Source organism: Ceratotherium simum, chromosome 34 (assembly GCF_057802395.1).
Source record: "Ceratotherium simum simum isolate JZ-2026a chromosome 34, ASM5780239v1, whole genome shotgun sequence".
Taxonomy (NCBI): domain Eukaryota; kingdom Metazoa; phylum Chordata; class Mammalia; order Perissodactyla; family Rhinocerotidae; genus Ceratotherium; species Ceratotherium simum.
This window is the reverse complement of record NC_141933.1, coordinates 22,502,071-22,521,343: the sequence shown is the minus strand read 5'-3', so window position 1 is coordinate 22,521,343 and position 19,273 is coordinate 22,502,071. Positions and strand designations below refer to the sequence as shown.

The following is a 19,273-nucleotide window of genomic DNA, read 5'->3' as shown; positions in this document are numbered from 1 at the left end:
ATGTGGAGCAGGATTCCAGTCTGCCTCATCTACTGCCTCCTGAGGAGGCCCCTCCAGTTGCTCCCATGTCCCCTGTGGGTTCCAAAAGTGGGGGCAGATGCCTGGGGCAGAACCAGATCAGGAGGGCCCCTGGAGGTCTCAGGGGTGCCTCCTACCTCAGCTGCCCGCGCCCCCTCAGATTTACTCTCTTTGTAAGTAGTTCTGACAGCAGGCTCTCTGCAGCAGGACTCAGGAGATACAATTCCATCCTAGGCTCTGCCACAGATGTGCTGTGTGGCCTTGAGTAAGTCCCTTCCCCTCTCTGGGCCTTGGTGTATGACCTGACACCTGCTGTTCTGTCCCTCGCATAAGGGGTATGATTTGTGCAACAGGACCCAGACTGGCCTTATCTCAGCCCCTTTTTAAGATACTAGGATATTGGGGACCTTCCACTCTGCCAGTTGGGACAACTGGGCTTGGAGTCGAGGACCAGGTTCTGGCATTGAATGGTCCTGGGACTGTGGAAAGCACGTGGCAGGGTGTGGTGGGGCTGGCTGGGTCCAGTCCCCTCGCCCCGCCCTGAGAGCTGGAGGTGTAGCAGAGAACACCCAGCGTTGGGGGAGAGCACGGCTTTGGGAGTTCATGAGATCTGGGTTTGACTTCTGGCCTTGCCACTTGCCCACTGACCTCTCTGAGCCTCTGTTTCCTCACCTGTAAAATAGAGGAGGTGAGACCTTCTCCCTAAGGCAGAGGTGAGGATGAAATGGGTTGACGTGTGTGACTCCCCAGCCACCCACTGAAACTTAGCAGGTACCCCATGGCGTGCAGGGGTCTGTTGAGTGTGGTAGGGAGGGGGTCAGAGAAAGTTCTGGAAGCCTTGCCAACAGCCCTGGAGGCTGAGGCCAGGAATAGAAGACCCCAGAGATGAGGCTCCTGATGGCCAGGCTGGCCTCCGCTAGCCCCTGAGAGGCCACACTGAGCGGGCAGTGTGGGCCTTCCCTCCCTCCCAGGGCTGCTGGCTGCATAAATTACTCGGCAGCCTTTGGGCTAATTTTACCTCCTTGGTTTTCATGAATCATTTCCCATCCGGGGGCGTGTGAGAGAAATGGAAACGGCTCTGCCAGCTGGATGCCCGGGCGCCAGCCGCAGTGAAACACCCATGGCGAGCCCTGCTCACGTGCCCTCAGAAGGGCTGCGCCCCGGAACAGGGCACCCAGGGACCCAGAAAGGCCCCCAGGGGCTGGATCCTTGCAGCCGTGTCCCTGTGCCTTTGTGTTATTGTGATTTGGGGTAAATGAGCCACAGCAGGTCCTGAGGCTGGAACTTGGGCTAAATCTAAAGGAATCTGGAATCAAATGGTTTTCCCATGAGGGTCATTGGGGTCTGTTTTGACCTCAGTGGTGGAGCTGTTTAGTGGAGACCCCTGTGACCTGTGGGGGGGCGTCTTTGTGACCCAGCTCTGGGAGTCTACACAAACGCTGAATTTACATAGTCACAGAATGCCAGAGCTGGCAGGTCCTAAAAGAAAGGCAAACCCCACCGCCCTGGGTAAACTGAGGCCTAGAGAGGGGAAGGAATTTATCTAAAGTCAGCGAATCAGGGGGAGAGGTCCGGCTAACAGTCATTTACTGAGTGCTTGCCACTTTGCTCACGGCAACACCGTTTGACGATTGTTATCCCCATTTTACGGAGAGGTAACTGAAGGCACAGAAGGTGAGGTGACTTCCCCGGATGGCACAGTTGTAAGCAGTGGAGCCACGCTTCGCATCCCCGCAGTCTCACTGCAGAAGCCACATTCCCGGCTTCCACACCAGGCTGCCCCGTGGAGTGGGTTTACGGGGTGGCTGTGAGGCCGTCCTGGAAGCCTCCAGCTCGCACCGTCTCGTTTCTTCTTCCATTCATGAAGTGTGTATTGAGGAACATTCTGGGCCCTGGAGACATGGAGCAGGCAGAGTGGACAGAGCCTGGGAGGCCGGGAAGGGCCCAACCCAGCACCCCCGTCTCCCCTGAGGCTGGGTTCTCAGAGGACCGTGTCTACACAGCACGTTGGTCTCTGCCACGCAGGCTGCAAACTCAGATGCCCAGCCCAGGCAGGGAACGTCCCTGAGTGACGCAGGCCAGCTGGAGGTCTGGAGAGTAAGTGCCTCGCCCATCCTAGCAGGGCCACCACCACCCAACTCTGGCAAATTATTGCCACATGGGACAGCCTGCCTGGTGTTGCTAGTGCTTCTGATTTTCCAGAAAAGGCAAAAATCCACGTTTTTCCACAAAATCTTCTGTTCCTTCAAAATCGGCAACTAAAGCAAAAATAAAAATTGAAAAAAAACAAAACAGCTGCCAGTTTGCAACCTGTGGGTCCTTTCTTCTGCCACCTCTCCACGGGCCTGCCTCTGATTGGAGCAGGTTCTTGTTCTAATTATCCCTCAGGGGCCACCTCTCCAACAAAGTCCCTTCACTGCTCGCCAGGGAAGACCCTACCCCATCCCGGATGGCAGTTCGTCACCTCCCACACTAGACTGCCACCTTGGAGTGGTGGAAGGGGCATGTTCTTTTATTTCAATATACTCCAGACAGCTGCTCTGCATCCTTTTCAAGCCTCTTAACCTCTCTGAGCCTCCATTTCCTAACTGAAAAACAAGTAAAGTAAAATTGTACTCACTAGGTTGTTGAAAGGACTAAGTACAGTCAGATAGAAACTCCAGTCAAGCAGGATTGGGCAAAAATGGAATTTATGGGCTCAGCAAAGTGAGAAGTGCAGGGGCATCTATGGCTTCAGGCACACTTGGATCCAGGGGCTCACACTGTCTGATCGGGACCAGTCTGTCCATCTTGCTCTGCTTTCTGCTGTACTGGCTCCATTCATAGGCAGGCTGCCGTCCATGGTGGCACAGTGGCTGGCTGCCAGCAGATCCATACTGATGTTCTATTCTCCAGCAGTCTCTCTTCCCAGCAGACTTCTCCAGAGCCCCGAAACTGCCGCTTCTGGTTGGCTGGGCCCTTTACCCTTCCCTGCACCATTCACTGCGACGGGCAGATGTGTGTGCTGCGTGGTCGGTCCTTGGTGCCACTCCTCTCCCCGAGTGGAGCATTTGGAGGAGGGGGCTCCCCAAGGACCAGGTGGCTTGGAGCCAGAAGGAGGAATGGATGCTAGCAGGAAAACCTACAGACATTCTACCCAGGCTGCAAGCTCGTGAGGGCGGGGACCTGTTCACCCTGGGGTTCCCAGCACCTAGGACGGTGCCTGGCCCTCCATAGCACGCGGACGCGCCACGAGTGAATGAATGGATATCCTCCACGTGCACAAAGCGCACCTGGCACGGAGACTGGCATCGGCCACATCTGGGGCCTCCTGCCTCCTTCCTGGAGGACCGGGAGGAAGGGCTTCTGTCCTCGCCAGGTTCACCTCCCCGGCGGCGTGTCACGGTTCTGCAGTGCCTCCTCAGTGTGGACTTGTCCGCTTGGCCGGAGAAGCCCCCGAGCCCCATTTGTTTGGGGCAGCTTGACAACCAGCTGGCTTATAGATTACAATAACTAGTGATCCCACCGCCTTGCGCGGGTACTGTTCTCCACAATCATCTCGTTCTTTGTTGACTTCGTTATGTCCTGGGTCCCGAGAATTTATGTCTGTTACTCTTTTGAGACTGAGCTGCAGGTAGACGTTTGATGCCGTCAAATGTGAGAAGGGGATATAGTGCATCCTGCGGGGTTGTGGAGAGGATTAAATTAGTAATAACACAGTGGAACACCTGGCACAAAGTGAGGGCTCAAGAACCAGCTTCTCTTGGGATCCCTTGAGATCAAGGTCTCAGTACGAGCCCGCGTGTAGGAGCCTTTCCATGAGTACGTGGGAAGAGAATTAATTAATTCTTAATAAATGGCCACTATTGATACACGCAGACACACCGACACACATACAGTTAGGGAAGAGCCCCAGTCTCGTGGCGTAGATGTCAGATGTGGCCGAGACTCCATGGATCATTCACACAGTTATTACACACAGCACAGCAAACAGCAGGACCAACAGCCTGGGAGCGCCAGTTACTGCGCCCTCAAGTCCCAGGGGTGATGTGCTGGACCCAGATGGTGACTGTGCAGACGGCGGGTTACACGGCACTGGAAGAGCTCAGGGCCAAGGGCTCGGCACCCTTTGTAGCAAGCAGTAGACCAGTCCCCTTGTTGCACGTTCACGCTGTGGTTGCCATGACCTACTTACCTACCTGTGTGAGTAGCTACCGAAATGGCTCAGGGGCAGAGGATGGGGAGGCCTTATAGTTTGACATACTCAGCAGGGACCCTCAGGACCCATGGTGGACTGCCTCTCCCATCACATACACACACACGCACACGCGTGCGTGCGTGTGTGCGCACCTTCCTTCTGCAAAGATGGAATGGTGGCCGGGCTGCCTGGTAGTGAGTTCCCTATTAGAGGTATTCATGCAGGCTTGGTGATGATACGTACTGTGGCTTCGAGCATCTTGCAATTTGACTAGTGCTTCTCAAACTCTGCTGTGCATACGAATCATCTGGAAATCTCCTTTTCTTAGGGAGGCTCTGGTTCGGGAGGTCTGGGATGCAGCTCGGGACTCTGCGTTTCTAATAAGCCCTGTGTGATGCTGACACAGCTGGTCCATGGCCCACACCTTGAGAAGCAAGGATTTAGGTGACTTTTGAGATTTCTTTGAATTCTGAGATTCTGGGCAAGACTGGGTGAATAAACAGCCAGTGGGAATGGCAGGGGTGGGATGGAGCAGTGAGGGAGGGACGAGAAGGAGACTGCAGAAGGAAAGGCTGGTGCTGGGGCTGTGGGCTGGCCCCGGGCCCCCTGGGTCCCTATGGCCCTGCAGCCCCTCCCTCTGCGCTCATGGTATAGACAGTGAGACCCATTTCCTTGTAGCTAAAACACCATGTGGTGTTTCACCAGGTCCTACCTTGCTAAACAGAGGCTCCAGCTCCGTGGTCAGGAGGATCATAGGTGTGAGAATGCTCAGAACATCCTGGAGAGGGGCTGGGAGACCAGAGGGCTGGGTGAGGGGCTGCCGAGCACCGACTGGGTTGCAGTGGGTTCGTATCTCCCACCGCCTCCCTCTGGGAGGCCTTGAGCAAGTCGCTTCCCCTCTGGGCCTCAGTTTCCTGGTCTAGAAAGGAGGGCCTTGGACCAGGAGTCTGGGCGCATCCTCTCAGCTCTAACAGCCTGTGGGAGGCAGTGAGATGTGAGAGCAGAGGATGTGTCGGGTCCCCCCCGGCACCCGGCTGCAGTCAGTACAGAATGGCCGATTATCCTGAAATGAGTCTTCATATCCAGGCCTCTTTCCTGCACGACCTTCCTACCCTCCCACTGTGTCATCTGCAAGTGTGGCTGCCCTGTGCCCGAGGTAGCCTCAGCCCAGAGAGCCTACACTGCTGGCAGCCTGCCTTGCCCCCCACGGGCACACGCCCCCCTCCCCAGGCCTTGTTTGGCTGTGCTCACTTGGTGCTTGGAACCCTGGAGACGGCTTGGCCTCGGGGAATTTGGTTGGCCCTCAGGGGCCCCTTCCACGGGGACAGCAGGTGCCTGAGATGAGCCCCCCGCCCCTCCCTCCGTGGACCGATGCCATCTCCTCGCCTCCTGCTCCACTCCCTGGCTTGCTGGGGGGCGGAGGAGGTGTCAGGGCAGCAACCTGGGACTTATTTTTTCAACTATTAATTCAAATATGTATTTTTTTAACGTTTTATTATGCAAAACACGTAGAGAGAAGAGTATAATAAACTTCCACAGAGCTAGCGCCCAGCCTCAACAATTAATAAATCCTAGGCATTACTAATATATTTTTAAAATCAGAAAGGCATGCATCTGGTGTAAAATTCAGTGAGAGGTAAGTCCCTCTCTTCCCTTAGCCCTCAGTCCCAGGAGCAGCAGCTGTCACAGCCGAGAGCTGTTCTGTGCATACATGAGCACAGATAAATGTGTATGTCCTTTTTATTTTCTTAAAATGGGACATGTTTATTTTCTTTTTTTGTGAGGAGATCACCCCAGTGCTAACATCTGCCAATCCTCCTCTTTTTTGCTGAGGAAGACTGGCCCTGGGCTAACATCCGTTCCCATCTTCCTCTACTTTATATGGGACGCCACCACAGCATGGTTTGACAAGCGATGCGTTGGTGCGCGCCTGGGATCCGAACCGATGAACCCCGGGCCGCCGCAGCGGAGTGTGCGCACTTAACCACTACGCCACCCAGCCAGCCCCAAGGACACGTTTATTTTCTATAACACATTTATATAGCTTACTTGCTTTGTGTCAGACGCCATTCTAAGTATATTACAAATATTAACTCATCTAATCCTCATAACAGCCTTACCAGGGAGGTGCTGTTAACATCCCCCAGACACAGAGAGGTTAGGGAACTCCCCCAACATCACACAGCGGTAAGTGATACAGTTGGAAGTTGAACCTAAGCAGCCCCGCACCGGAATCCAGCTCTCAACCACATTTTCTGCCGCCTCTCAAATTAACATACTGCTCTTTACCTTGATTTTGTTTTCACCACTAATTACGTAATCCATTCAGCAAATGTGGATTGTGTGTTTACTCTGCGCCAGGCACTGTTCTGGTGGCAGAGGATCCAGCGATGAACCAAACAGATGAACATCCCTGCCTTCCTGGAGCTTACATTCTAGCTGGGGAGACAGCCAGCCAATAATATAAATGAGTACTACATACATTTGATGGTGAGTAGTGCTCAGGAGAAAAAATAAAGCAAGGAAGGCGGGCAGAAAGTGGAAGGGGGTTGCAATTTTATATAGGGCGCCAGAGAACGTGACCTTGAGGAAAGGGCCCAGGGAGTGAGGGAGTGAGCCCTGTGGGTGTCTGGGGAACAGCATTCCAGGCAGAGGAACAGCCAGTGCAAAGGCTCTAGCCGGGAGCGTGCCACGTTGCAGGCAGAGTGAGGCAGGCCGTGTGGCTGTGGCTTCAGGCCAGAGGGAGAGGTGGCTGGGTCCAGCGTGGTGGCCGTGGAGGAGCGGGTGGAGTCTGTTTCCTCGCCTCCTTCTTGGAAACAGCCACCTGTTGTGTGGCTGTGCTGTCACTGATTCAACCAACCTCCAGATGGACACGTTAGTTGTTTCCAGTCTTCTGCTCTTCTGGACAGCGCTGCAGTTGAACACTCTTGCACATGTGTCTCGGAGAAAGTCCTGGAAGTGAAACGGCAGGCTTGGAGGTTATGTGCATTTTTGAACGGTTGTGAATGGTTCCCGGTGCCAAATTGCTCTCCATAGGGCACCAGTGCCTGCTTCCCCCGGCAATGCATGAGAGAGCGTGCTCAGCTTGTAGTTTCGGGTCAGGTCTCGGGCTTACGGGAGACGGGTGGCTGAGGGTGAGATGCTGTGGGCCCACCCGATTTGCCCCTTTGTAGGGCGAGGCACTGTCGAGGTGGACGCTTTACAGAGGCACAGCCAGAGCTCTGGACCCAGCCGAGTGGACCCATGGGTAGCTGGGGCCTGCACCTTTGGTAGGGAAGGTACCAGTGAGGATGGCCGTGGATGCACACAACAGAAACCCTGTCCTCAGCGAGCTGGGGTAATGTCCCCGTCTCTGGGATGTTTTCCGATTCCAAACCATTCTCTGATTCTCCGACACCAACTGACACTAACTATCCAGAATTAGTGCGGATCCCACAGGTTGAGGACTCAGGCCCACAAGACTGTCCCCACCTCAGATGCCAGTCACAAGTCCTGGGCCACCGTACTTCTGACCAACACGAATCAGGAATTTCCATGACCCCCTCCTCAGGTTCTAGAATTCGCTAGAATGACTCATGGAGCTCAGGGAAATGCTTTACTTACTATTACTGGTTTATCATAAAGGATACAACCCAGGAACAGCCATATGGGAGAGGTGCATAGGGCAAGGTATGAGGAGAGGGGCGCAGAGCTTCCGGGCTCTCTCCAGGGCACCACCCTCCCAGCACCTCTGTGTGTGCACCAACTGGGAAGCTAAGAATCTGTACAGAGCTCAGTCTCCAGGCCTCCCCCCTCCCCGGAGGTCAGTGGGTGGGGATGCAAGTTCCAACCCTCTAATCTCTTAGTCTTTCTGGTGACCAGCCCCATCCTGACGCTGTCTAGGGTCCCCATTCTAAGTCAGCTCATTAGCATAAATTCAGCTGTGATAGCAGGGGCTGCTTATGAACAATAAAAGACTCTCCTATTTCTTGGGAAATTCCAAGGATTTTAGGAGCTCTGCGCCAGGAACTGGGGACAAAGACCAAATATATTTCTTTTTTTTTTTTCTCGGTGAGGAGGATTGGCCCTGAGCTAACATCTGTGCCAATCTTCCTCCAGTTTGTATGTGGGGTGCCGCCACAGCATGGCTTGATGAGTGGTGTATAGGTCCACACCCGGGATCCAAACCTGCGAACCCCGGGCCACCGAAGCAGAGTGTGCAAACTTAACTGCCACAACACTGGGCCGGCCCCGGATCAAATATATCTCTCACGATACCACACCTTCCCTCTGCTCCGCTGTCCTAGCTTCATCCTAAGGGTGCTTGCTGCCGAGGTCCTCTGCTGGACGTGGCTGCCGTTGGCAAGAGCGGCTGCGTGCTTTCTCCCGAGGGCGGGCTCAGCACCTCCTGGATCTCAGTAGGTCCTGTGAGGGAGCTATGGCACCTGAACAAAGTCCGGTTCTGTTCGTGGAGGGGGGGGAGTGGGATCCAGCAAGCCACCAGCAGTGTCCACTGTGCGAAGCAAACACGTACAAAGGGTGCCATCCTTCACCACCTCCTCCACTCGACTCGCGAACCTTTACGCCGCTCCTTCCAACTTCTCATCCAAGTCTTCCTAGCAATGGAGTCAACCTGTTAACCTTTCAAAGGCTCTGCAGGAGGAAGCACCTTGGTTGAATGTGCTCCCGGGGCCCAGGCTGGCTGCGCGGCTGATGCTTAGTGGAAAGTGCGGTGCAGATGAAGATGTGAAACTCGATCGGCCATGACCGGGGCAGGAGCCTCTACTGGCTGGACCCCAGTTTCCCCAGCTGCAGCATCAGGGGCTGGACGGGGTCGGAGGTCCCCACAGGGGAGTTCGTTGGCTTCAGGGCCTCTGTAGAATTTTTTCTTTGTTTTTATTAACAGATAAGTACATATAGAAAAATGCACATATTATAAAAGCTTGATTCACTATGTTTTTACAAACTTAACACACCCATGGGACCAGCACCCCAGAACTCCGTTTCCTGCCCCTTTCTAGTTATTCCCAAGGATAAGCACTAACACCTCTAACACCATAGTTTTGCCTATTTTTTTTAACTTTATGTAAATTGAATGATACTCTTTGGGGTCTCGTTTCTTTTCTCAGCGTTATGACTCATTCATACTACAGCGAGAAGTTGTTGCTCATTCTCATTTCTGCATACTATCGTATCCACTGAGCTATTTTTTTTTTTTTTTTTTGGTGGGGGAGATTAGCCCTCAGCTAACATCTGTGGCCAATCCTCCTCTTTTTGCTGAGGAAGATTGGCCCTGGGCTAACATCCGTGCTCATCTTCCTCTACGTTATGTATGGGACACCTGCCCCAGCGTGGCTTGATAAGCGGTGCGTAGGTCCGCGCCCGGGATCCAAACCCGCGAACCCTGGGCCACCAAAGCAGAGCGGGAGAACTTAACCACTACGCCACCAGGCTGGCCTCCTATTGTTTAAACATAAAGAAGTGTAATGGATATCGTACAGTTCCCTGTAATCAGCGTGCCAAATTGCTTTGCTTTTGCTCAGAATGATAACAACTAATCAATGTGTTAACCCTGGTTATCATATAACCTGTGTCATAGGAGAAACTAGGAAAATGAGTGACTTATTACACAATACATGCAGTATGTTTAGTAGACAAAATCTTTCAAATGGGAATCAGAAAGAAAAATAAACACAGAGGTGCTTCACGGTAGAATTATTGGTGCCCTTATTGATCAATCTATTGATTGAGTAATTGATTCATTCATCAAATGTGCATAAAGTGCCACTTCTGTGCCTGGTCTTCAGTCTTTTTTTTTTTTTTTTTGTGAGGAAGATCAGCCCTGAGCTAACATCCATGCTAAGCCTCCTTTTTTTGCTGAGGAAGACCAGCTCTGAGCTAACATCTATTGCCAATCCTCCTCCTTTCCCCCACCCCCAAAGCCTCAGTAGATAGTTGTGTGTCATAGTTGCACATCCTTCTAGCTGCTGTATGTGGGACGCGGCCTCAGCATGGCCGGAGAAGCGGTGCGTTGGTGTGCGCCCGGGATCCAAACCCGGGCTGCCAGCAGCGGAGCGCACGCACTTAACCGCTAAGCCCCGGGGCCGGCCCTTCAGTCTTTAATTTGGACTCCTCCTTCCTCCCAACTAATGGGTTGGATCTCAGCATCTAATGACAAGTGGGTAAAGACGGAAGGATCTTAGATATTATCTTCTCGAGCAATTTCTAAACTAAATTAGTATGAAGAGTTCCTTTAAAGAATTTTTAAGCAACATTTTTTTTCTCATAAGCAAAAAGAAGAAAACAGAAACTCTCTTTAACATAACCCCCGAACTAACCACTAGTGATACCCCAAAATGTATCCTCCCAGACTATGTGTACAAATCCATATAGCTAGCTATATGTGTATATATTTTTGAATGGAATTATTTTGTATCCATCTTTTCACAACTTTCATTTTTAAAAAAAAATAGACTTTATTTTTTAGAGCAGTTTTAGGTTCACAGGAAAATTGAGCCGAAAATACAATGTTCTCATATACCCCCTGCCCCGCCCCCGCCCACAACCTCCCCCACTATGGACATCTTGCACCAGAGTGGGACATTGTTACAATAGATGAACCTACATCGACACAACATTATCACCCGAAGCCCATGGTTTCCATGAGGGTTCCCTCTTGGTGGTGTACATTCTATAGGTTTGGACAAATGTATGATGACATGTATCCATCGTTATAGTATCATACAGAGTAGTTTCATTGCCCTAAAAATCCTCTGTGCTCCGCCTATTCATCCCTCCCTCTCCTTAACCCTTGGCACCACTGATCTTTTTACTGCCTCTGTAGTTTAGCCTTTTCCAGAAGGTTCATATAGTTGGAATCATCTAGCATGTAGCTTTTTCAAATTGGCTTCTTTCACTAACTAATAACTTTCATTTTTCCTTAACAAGACGTTGAACGTGTGTTTCCATGTCAATAAATATTCTTCTAAAGCATTGTTAATTGCCGTCCAATATTTCATTGTGTGCTCTATATTAACTTCTGTCCTGTTGTCGAAGTTTAAGTTGTTTCCTATTTTTTGCTACTCAATAGCATTGCAGAGGATAGCCTTCTGGGTAAATCTTTGCACACAACTTAATGATGTCCTTAGCATGAATTCCTAGATTGGGGATTGCTCCTACAAACATTTTGCTCATTTCAAGCCTTTTGATATGTTTCCAAATTGCCCTCTAGAAAGGTTACCGACTTATATTCCAACCATAGGGTATGAGGGTATTTCCTCTCTACCCTTGCTGACTCTGAATATTGTCGAAATTTTTAATCTTTGCCAAATTAATAGAGGAAAAATGATATTTATTTGTTTTCATTTATATTTATTTGAGTATTAAAGTTTTGCAGTTTTCCATAAAGCATATTGGCCATTTGTCTTTCTTCTTTTGCAAATTGCTTTTTCATGTTATTTTCCATTTTTTTTCTATTGAGATGAGTATCTTTATAGTCTAGGTTTATTAAAAGTGTTTCTCTATTAAGGGTGTTAACTGCTTGCAAAGGCCCTCTTTTAATGTCAACAAATTTTCACCAATTTACCCACCTGATGTCTGTTATACTTTTTTTGTGTGTGTGTGAGAAAGATCAGCCCTGAGCTAACATCCATGCTAATCCTCCTCTTTTTGCTGAGGAAGACCGGCTCTGAGCTACCATCTATTGCCAATCCTCCTCCTTTTTTTCCCCAAAGCCCAGTAGATAGTTGTATGTCATAGTTGCACATCCTTCTAGTTGCTGTATGTGGGACGCGGCCTCAGCATGGCTGGAGAAGCTGTGCGTCGGTGCGCGCCCAGGATCCGAACCCGGGCCGCCAGTAGCGGAGCGCGCACACTTAACTGCTAAGCTACAGGGCCGGCCCTATACTTTTAAAATAAATAAAATGAATGATAATAACTAATACGCCAGGCGTTATGCTATGTAAAACAGCCCTATGAGACAGGTTCTGATATCAGGCCCATTGGACAGATGGGGAAACCGAGGTAGCAGTGATTAATTAATTTTCTCAAGGTTACATAGCCTGTAAATGGCTGTGCTGGTGTCAGTTGATAACAAAACACGTGGTGACATAGGGATTCTATGTATTCAGTAACACTTTTTAATAAATGTATCTTTCGTTCATCACAAAAGTATCTACATACATTTGGAAATCTCAAGGCATGTAATTCCTTCTCTGTATAAGCAGCACTTGCTGGGCGTATGAATTCAACAACTCTCTGTAATGATTCCATGCTCTCTCCTCATCACCCTCATGGTTTACTGTTAAGAACCAGGCTGGACCTTTCATTTTTCAGGAAGGGGAAACTGAGGCTCAGGACAAGGCAAGAACTTGCTCAGTCACCTAAAAAGTTTATGGCACAGCCAGGACTGAGACCCAGGGCTGAGGATACCCAGCCCGGGTCAGTCTGTGACTTGGGCCAGCCCCCTAATTTCTTATACCTTTGTTATCAGAGGGGACAATAGAGGATGATGTGGTGGAACCAGAGCAGACCTTCCTGATTCTCACGGTGCCAGCCTCTAGGGAAACCAAGTGGGTACAGAGTCCCAGTCCTTTGGCCACCCCGGCTGCTGGGCATTCCAGGCCTCTGGCACCCTGCCAAGGGGGAAAACAGAGCTGCAGGCTCCTGAGCTGCATTCTGCCCCCTCCTCTTGGGTTTGCATCTCATTGCTGGGTTTGCAACATGCCTAATCTCTGCATGTGCAGACTCAGAGGAGCCAGCTGAGAGGGAACGTTGCCAGCAGCTTGTAGTCCTCTGTGAGGCCTGCTGACCACCCCTCCCCCAAGTCCCTTACTGGGCAAGCAGGGCCAGAGCCATCTGCAGACTCAGCTGCTGGAGATTCACCTGGCTCAGGCCGCACAATGCCCGCTGAGATGGACCCCAGGAAGGACACAAGCCCGTGTTCTCTCTCTCTTCCCAAATGGAAGTTCATCGGGTCCTGCCGTATCCCATCTTCTCCCTCCCTGCCCCCATGGCCTTCATTACAGACACAGAAAGGAGTTGTAATGCCCATCAGTCATGCAAGTGAGGCTTGATCCTGGTTCTCCAGGCAGCTGGACTCCTCCAAGAAGGGAGAGACCTTAACCGTGCAGTCAATAAATAGGCATCAAATAATGAGAATTCTGTAACCCATCATGTTTCCCTTTATGCTTTAGCTGCCAGGAGGCTCAGAACCGAATGAAAAGCTAGACTGCTAACTTATCTTACCGCAGATTCGTGGTATAACTGGCATCACTCTTTCCCCATGAGGTCTCTGGTTGTTCAACTGTCCTGTCGAGTACATGTTTGTGTTATAAATCATCGCCATTCTTTTATGTAATGAAGGTGGGATGTAAATGAAAAATAAGACGTGAAAGGAAGTGGCCCATAGACGTCTCTACTCTGAGATAGAAATGAATGCTTTTTCCAGAAGGGGCTGGTTTTCCTGGGACCATTTAAGACTTAGAAAAATGTCTGTGTGCCTTTTCCCTCCATCTGTCTCTCTCTCTCTGTCTCCCTCTTCCTTCCCACCTGTTTTTTTCTGCACCCTTTCCTCTCTTCTCTTCTCCTTCCCCTCCATCCTTTATTCTGTTACTATTGCGTGCTTTTCCCTCCTTTCCTTCCCCGCATTTTGGTCTTTCTTCCCTCCATCCCCTCCTCCCTCTCTCCTCTTCCTGCTCAACCCCTTGCCTCTGGACAGCCAGTTCAACATTCATATCCCTTTATCTCATTTATTCCTTGTGGGGATAACCTGGCAATTGTGATTATTTCCATTTCACCCAGGAAGACACGGAGGCCTAGAGAGTTTAAACGATGTGCCCATGGTCACACAGCTTATATGTTACAGCTTATTATCAGATGCAGGCTCCAGGCCTCATGAGTCTAATTCAACCCCACTCTCCACGGTATCTCACTGCCTCTTGTGCCAGCCTCCCCACCTGGCTGCTCACTTTCCCTGGCAGAGATCACTGCCCCCCAAGGAGAAGAGGATTCAGAACAATAACCCGCCCACCCTGTCTCCCCTTCTGAGGTCTCTTTTAGAGTGGAGATTCTCAATGGGGCCAGCAGGACATATCAGAGCGGGGCAGAGAATTAAGACATGGGCCATTTGGTCATTAATTCATTTGGCAAATGTTTATTGAGAACATGCTATGTGGTAGGCAAGACTTAGGCCAGGGAAAGGCAAGTAAGACACTGAGGGTGCAAAATTTAAGGAGGCGCTCACTCCTAGGTGCCATTTCTTCAAACACATGCCCCTGAGAGCGGGTGCCTCCTTAAGGTTCATGCCCTAGCACCTTGCTTGTCTTTTGCACGCTCTGCCCTGGTGCCAGGCATGTTTCAAGTGCCGACAATTTAATGGTGAGCAAAAGAGCCTGCACCCTGCCCTTTGGGAGTTATAATCTATTATAGGAAACAGATACTAATCGAATCGTTATGCTAACAAAAGACGGTTTTAAGTGTGACAAGTCCCATGTGACATGGGGCTGGAGAGAGTATTCTGGACTGGGGGACAGTGAGGGCTGAAGGATGCGTAGGAGTTTTCCAGGTGTGCGGCCGGCGGAGGACACAGCAAGTTCACAGACCCCACGGCAGGGTGGAGCATGGCATACAGGTGGGACTGGTGCGGGGCAGAGGGGCCAGAGAAGGGAGCCCAGTGCAATATGGTCCCAAACTGTTTCTAACACAGTGCCTGAGTTTGCAAATGACTGACTTTAAAAAAATAAATTGCAACAGAGAGAATTCAAAGCCACTCCTTAATGAGATCACTCACAGCCGCCTTCCTGATCAGCTATCTTCAGAGGGATGTGCAGAGACTGTGTCGAGCTCCCTCCAAACTCATCTCTGTCCGTTGCATACAGCAGTGTCTGTGATAGAAGCTAACATTTGTCACATTTTCCAGATGAAGAAATGGAGCACAGAGAAGTTATATAACTTGCTGTCTTAGTCAGCTCGGGGCTGCCATCACAAAATGCCACAGACAGGGTAGCTTAAACAACAGACATTGATTTCTCGCAGTTCTGGAGGCTGGGAAGTCCAAGATCAAGGTGCTGGCTGATTCGGTTCCTGGTGAGGGCTCTCTTCCTGGCTTGCGGACTTGCTTTCCCCCTGCCCTTACCTGGTGGAGAGAGAGCTGTGGTGTCTCTTCCCTTTCTTAAAAAGGGACCAGCCCTATTGGATGAGGGCCCCACCCTATGACCTCATTGAACCTTCATCACTTTCTCACAGGCCCTTCTCCAAGTGCAGGCACCTTGGGGGTGAGGGTATCTACATATGAATTGGGAGTGGGGGGCACACAGACATTCAGTCCTTAACACTTGCCCAGGGTCATAGAGCTAACCAGTGGGATTCTAACGCAGCTGGAGAGCCCAGGCTCCCAACAGCTAGACTTAACTGCCTCGGGATGTGTTGTGCGTGAATGTTGCCCAGCCAAGTGAGACCTGCTTCTCAGGACAAGCCGTGTTCAGTGATCCTTTACAAATCCCTCGGGTCTTGCCCCCACCTGGCAGCTGGACATGTGGGCTGAGGCCTGAACTCACCCCAGCGTGATTCCAGTGGTCATCCTTCTGGAAGAGGACTGGGCTGAGGGTGGGGCATGGAGGTAAACCAGACCTGACACATAACGCTTGAAGTTGGGGGTTCTCCTGTTTCCAGTTGACTCAGAGGGGGCCCCAGGCTCTAGTCCAGACTTCACCAGGAATGGGCTGCGTGACCTTGGGCAAGTCACTCGACAGCTTCCAGGTTCCTGCCTCGGTGACCCCCAAGCCCTGCGCCCTCACGGGTGGCTGGGGGCCATCCCATGGGCCATGAGATCGGCCAGGCACCAAGCGCGGAGCCCCCCCATATACTGCTGCCAGGAGGCAGGCGACCTGCAGACGCGGGGTGCCCACCCCAGGCCGTGCAGATGGGGAAGGGGGCGCGCGCGCGGTGTGGAGCTGGCGCGTTGGGTGTCCGCTCCGGTCGCGCCGCAGGCCGCGCCCAGTGGGCTGCGGAGGCTGGGAGGGCGCACGGTGGGCCGCTCGTGCGTTTCGCAGACCTGCTCCGACCCCCGCCTCCCCGGAGCTCTCACTCCCCCCGCCCCACGCCCGCCCGGCGCCCCCCGGGCCGCGTGAGGGCCGAGCCCCGCGGGAGGGGCTGGAATTCCTCCCCGGCGGGGCCCCCTCCCGGGCGCTCGCTTCCTCCCGCTCCCTGCGCGCCCCCCTCCCGGCCGCCAGCCAACTGCGTGCCCCCGGGGCCGGCAAGAAGCCACATGCCCCCGCAAGGAATGCCGGGCCTGGCGGGCGGGGGGCGGGCGCTGGGCAGGGCCGGGCCGGGCAGGGCAGGGAGCTCCCCGCCGGGAAGGTTGGTGAGAGGGAAAGAGCGAGCCCGCGCCCTCCCCGGCCCCCGCGCCGCCCCTGCGCCCGGCCGGTGCGCCGCCCTGGCCCGATCGCAGGATCTCACACTTTCCCCGCCGGACACCGGACGGGACGACCCGCGGGCTTCGGGGGCTGGGGGCACCCCGGGGGCTGGGGCGGGGCGACTCGGCCCGCCCGAGCGGCCCGCGCCCCCTTCCGCGCGCCCCCGTCCCCGCCGGCTCGGAGGAGGGGGCAGGCCGTCCTGTTTCCCCACACCCCTCCCAGCCGCCGCCGGCTTTGGGGCCCCGGTGGGGAGCAGGGGGCTGATTAGCCGAGGAGCAGGGGTGTGGCCAGCGGGGCCCTGGGTAGTGAGTCACACACGCTGCTCGCCCAGTCCAGGGGCCGAGCGCGATCCCAGCCCGAGCTGCGCGCTGGCCCGGCCCGAAGAGTGTCCCCGGGCTTGGCATGAGGACCTTGGGGTGCCGAGGGAGGGGCTGAAGCCCTGCGCGGTGGTGGAGGAGGGCGGTAAGCGGAGGGCTGGGATGACTCCCCTGGCGAGCGGGGTGGGGCTTGGAGTCAGGGCTGGTCCAACGGCCCACGCCGGGACCCCCAGGCCCCGCCTGTACCTGCTCTGAGCTGGCAAAGCGGGCCTGGCCGCATTCCCTGGCAGCCTCCGGGTGAGGGGCTGCGCAGCCGGGCGCTGAGGGCTCACTTCATCTGCCCGCCCCCCTTGGCCCCAGCTGGGCTTGAGTCGATGCCTCCCCTGCGCCCCATTGCAGAGTTTTGTGCGTGGCTCCCGTGGGTTCCCCATACCCTTTGCCCTTTGCTCTTGGGGTCCAGACTGTGCCACCCAGCCCTGCCTGCTGGCCTGAGCTGCCCCCGACCCCTGACCCCACGGGGCTGGTGGCTCCAATCGTCCCCAGGACCAGCCCAGGATAGAAATGGCATTTCCTCTTGGCCGGGCTACAGCTGTTTTTGTTGTCTGTGTTCTCAAGCGCTTCCTCTGGGGATGGCAGGGAGGGTAACCAGACTCCACGGGACCCCTGCTTGCCCTCTCCGCCACTCACCCCTCTTCCCCTGTCTCTTTGATCCTCTTCGTGTGCTGGTCCCGCCTTCACGTCCCCAGGACAGAATGACTGAGAACATGAAGGAGTGCCTGGCGCAGACCAAGGCGGCCGTGGGGGAGATGGTGACCGTGGTGAAGACCGAGGTCTGCTCACCACTCCGTGACCAGGAGTATGGCCAGCCCTGGTGAGGCCCCTATGTGGGAACAGGACGGGGAGAAGGGGGACTCGCTGGGCGGGGTTGGGTGGAGACCCCGGGGAGAGTTCCCACTCCTGCCCACCTTCCTCGTCCTGCACGGAGCAGCTCCTGGGACCAGAGGTGAGCACAGGCTCTAGAGAAATCCAAGCAGTGGGTAGCCCGAGAAGGCCTGGGCTCGGGTCTCAGGACCCCTACCGTCCACCATGACCTGGCGGGCTGCCTGGGGCTCCTCCACCTGCCCCACGTCCCCGAGGCCTCCTGGCCAGGTCCTCAGCTCCTCTGCCCCCCAGCCTCTCACTCTCTGATGGCTTCTTTGCTTTCTTTCCTGGCGCCTGTCCTGGCCAGCTCTAGGAGACCAGACCCCTCAGCCATGGAAGTGGAGCCCAAGAAACTGAAGGGGAAGCGAGACCTCATCATGCCCAAAAGCTTCCAGCAAGTGGACTTCTGGTGTAAGTGCAGCTTGGGGCACTGCCTGGGGTCAGCCCCACCCCCACCCCGTCGCTGCTGAGGGACTCTGCAACGATAATGCTGATGACAGGCGCTGCCTGTCAGGTTCTTACACAGGTCCGGGGCTCAGTTAAGCCTCACCACTAGCCATTGAGGTGGCTGTTATTGATCCCATTTCCCAGATGAGGACACTGAGGCTTGGTGAGGTCACCCAGCCCGCAGATGCACAGTTGCAATTCAAACCCAGACCCATCTGACTCCAAAGCCGTGCTCTTTCTTCTGCTTTTTCACACTTGAAACAAAGGGAGCTACTGGTTTTCTGAGCAGTGGCAGCCGTGTCCTTTGAGCCCCCAGGGAGGGTAACGGGTGATTGCTACTGAAGATTCAGGTGCCTGTGGCTGGATAGGGTGGAGCCAGGGCGGGGACTCCTGAGTCCTGTGCAGTGTGCTTTCCTCTGCCCTGCACTGTCCTCAGGGTGGGCTTCTCGTCGGCCCCTCAGCCTCCTCCACGGAGGTCCCGCCTCCCCGCAACACCCGCAACAACTGAGGCTCTCTCCTCTCTCCATCCCTCCAGTCTGCGAGTCCTGCCAGGAGTACTTTGTGGATGAGTGCCCGAACCATGGCCCCCCGGTGTTTGTGCCCGACACGCCGGTGCCCGTGGGTATCCCAGACCGGGCGGCCCTCACCATCCCGCAGGGCATGGAGGTGGTGAAGGAAGCCAGTGGGGAGAACGATGTGCGGTGCATAAATGAGGTCCTCCCCAAGGGCCACATCTTCGGCCCCTACGAGGGGCAGATCTCCACCCAGGACAAATCAGCTGGCTTCTTCTCGTGGCTGGTGAGTGTCCCCTGGGCTGTTCCATGGGAGAGGGTGCCGAGGAGCCTGGAAGGAAACCAGCAGGGGGAGCCATACGCCGGCCCAGCCTGGCCCAAGAGCTTTTCTGCCGTCACTCCGGCACACGTGCGTGGTGGATCTTGCTATCCCCTTACCCCGATGAGTGGCTGCGACCCTTGATGGCTGAGGGCCATGCTGAAGAGCCG

The 19,273-nt window shown here is 53.9% G+C and overlaps 1 protein-coding gene across 6 annotated transcripts in view; it reads left to right on the top strand.

Moving 5' to 3' along the window:
• The window catches only part of PRDM11 (PR/SET domain 11), an 87,333-nt gene that overhangs the window by 15,189 nt on the left and 52,871 nt on the right, over positions 1–19,273 (top strand). For 3 of the 6 annotated variants that reach the window (XM_014792508.2, XM_004436893.3, XM_087423080.1), the window contains exons 1-4: positions 16,574–17,049; positions 17,651–17,775; positions 18,133–18,236; positions 18,808–19,070. In XM_014792508.2, coding sequence (XP_014647994.1) covers positions 17,657–17,775; positions 18,133–18,236; positions 18,808–19,070 — 486 coding nt within the window. In that variant the 5' untranslated portion in view covers positions 16,574–17,049; positions 17,651–17,656. Of the gene's footprint in view, positions 1–16,573; positions 17,050–17,133; positions 17,776–18,132; positions 18,237–18,807; positions 19,071–19,273 lie in introns of those variants that run through there. The other 3 variants (XM_087423079.1, XM_087423081.1, XM_087423078.1) reach the window with 2 other exon arrangements.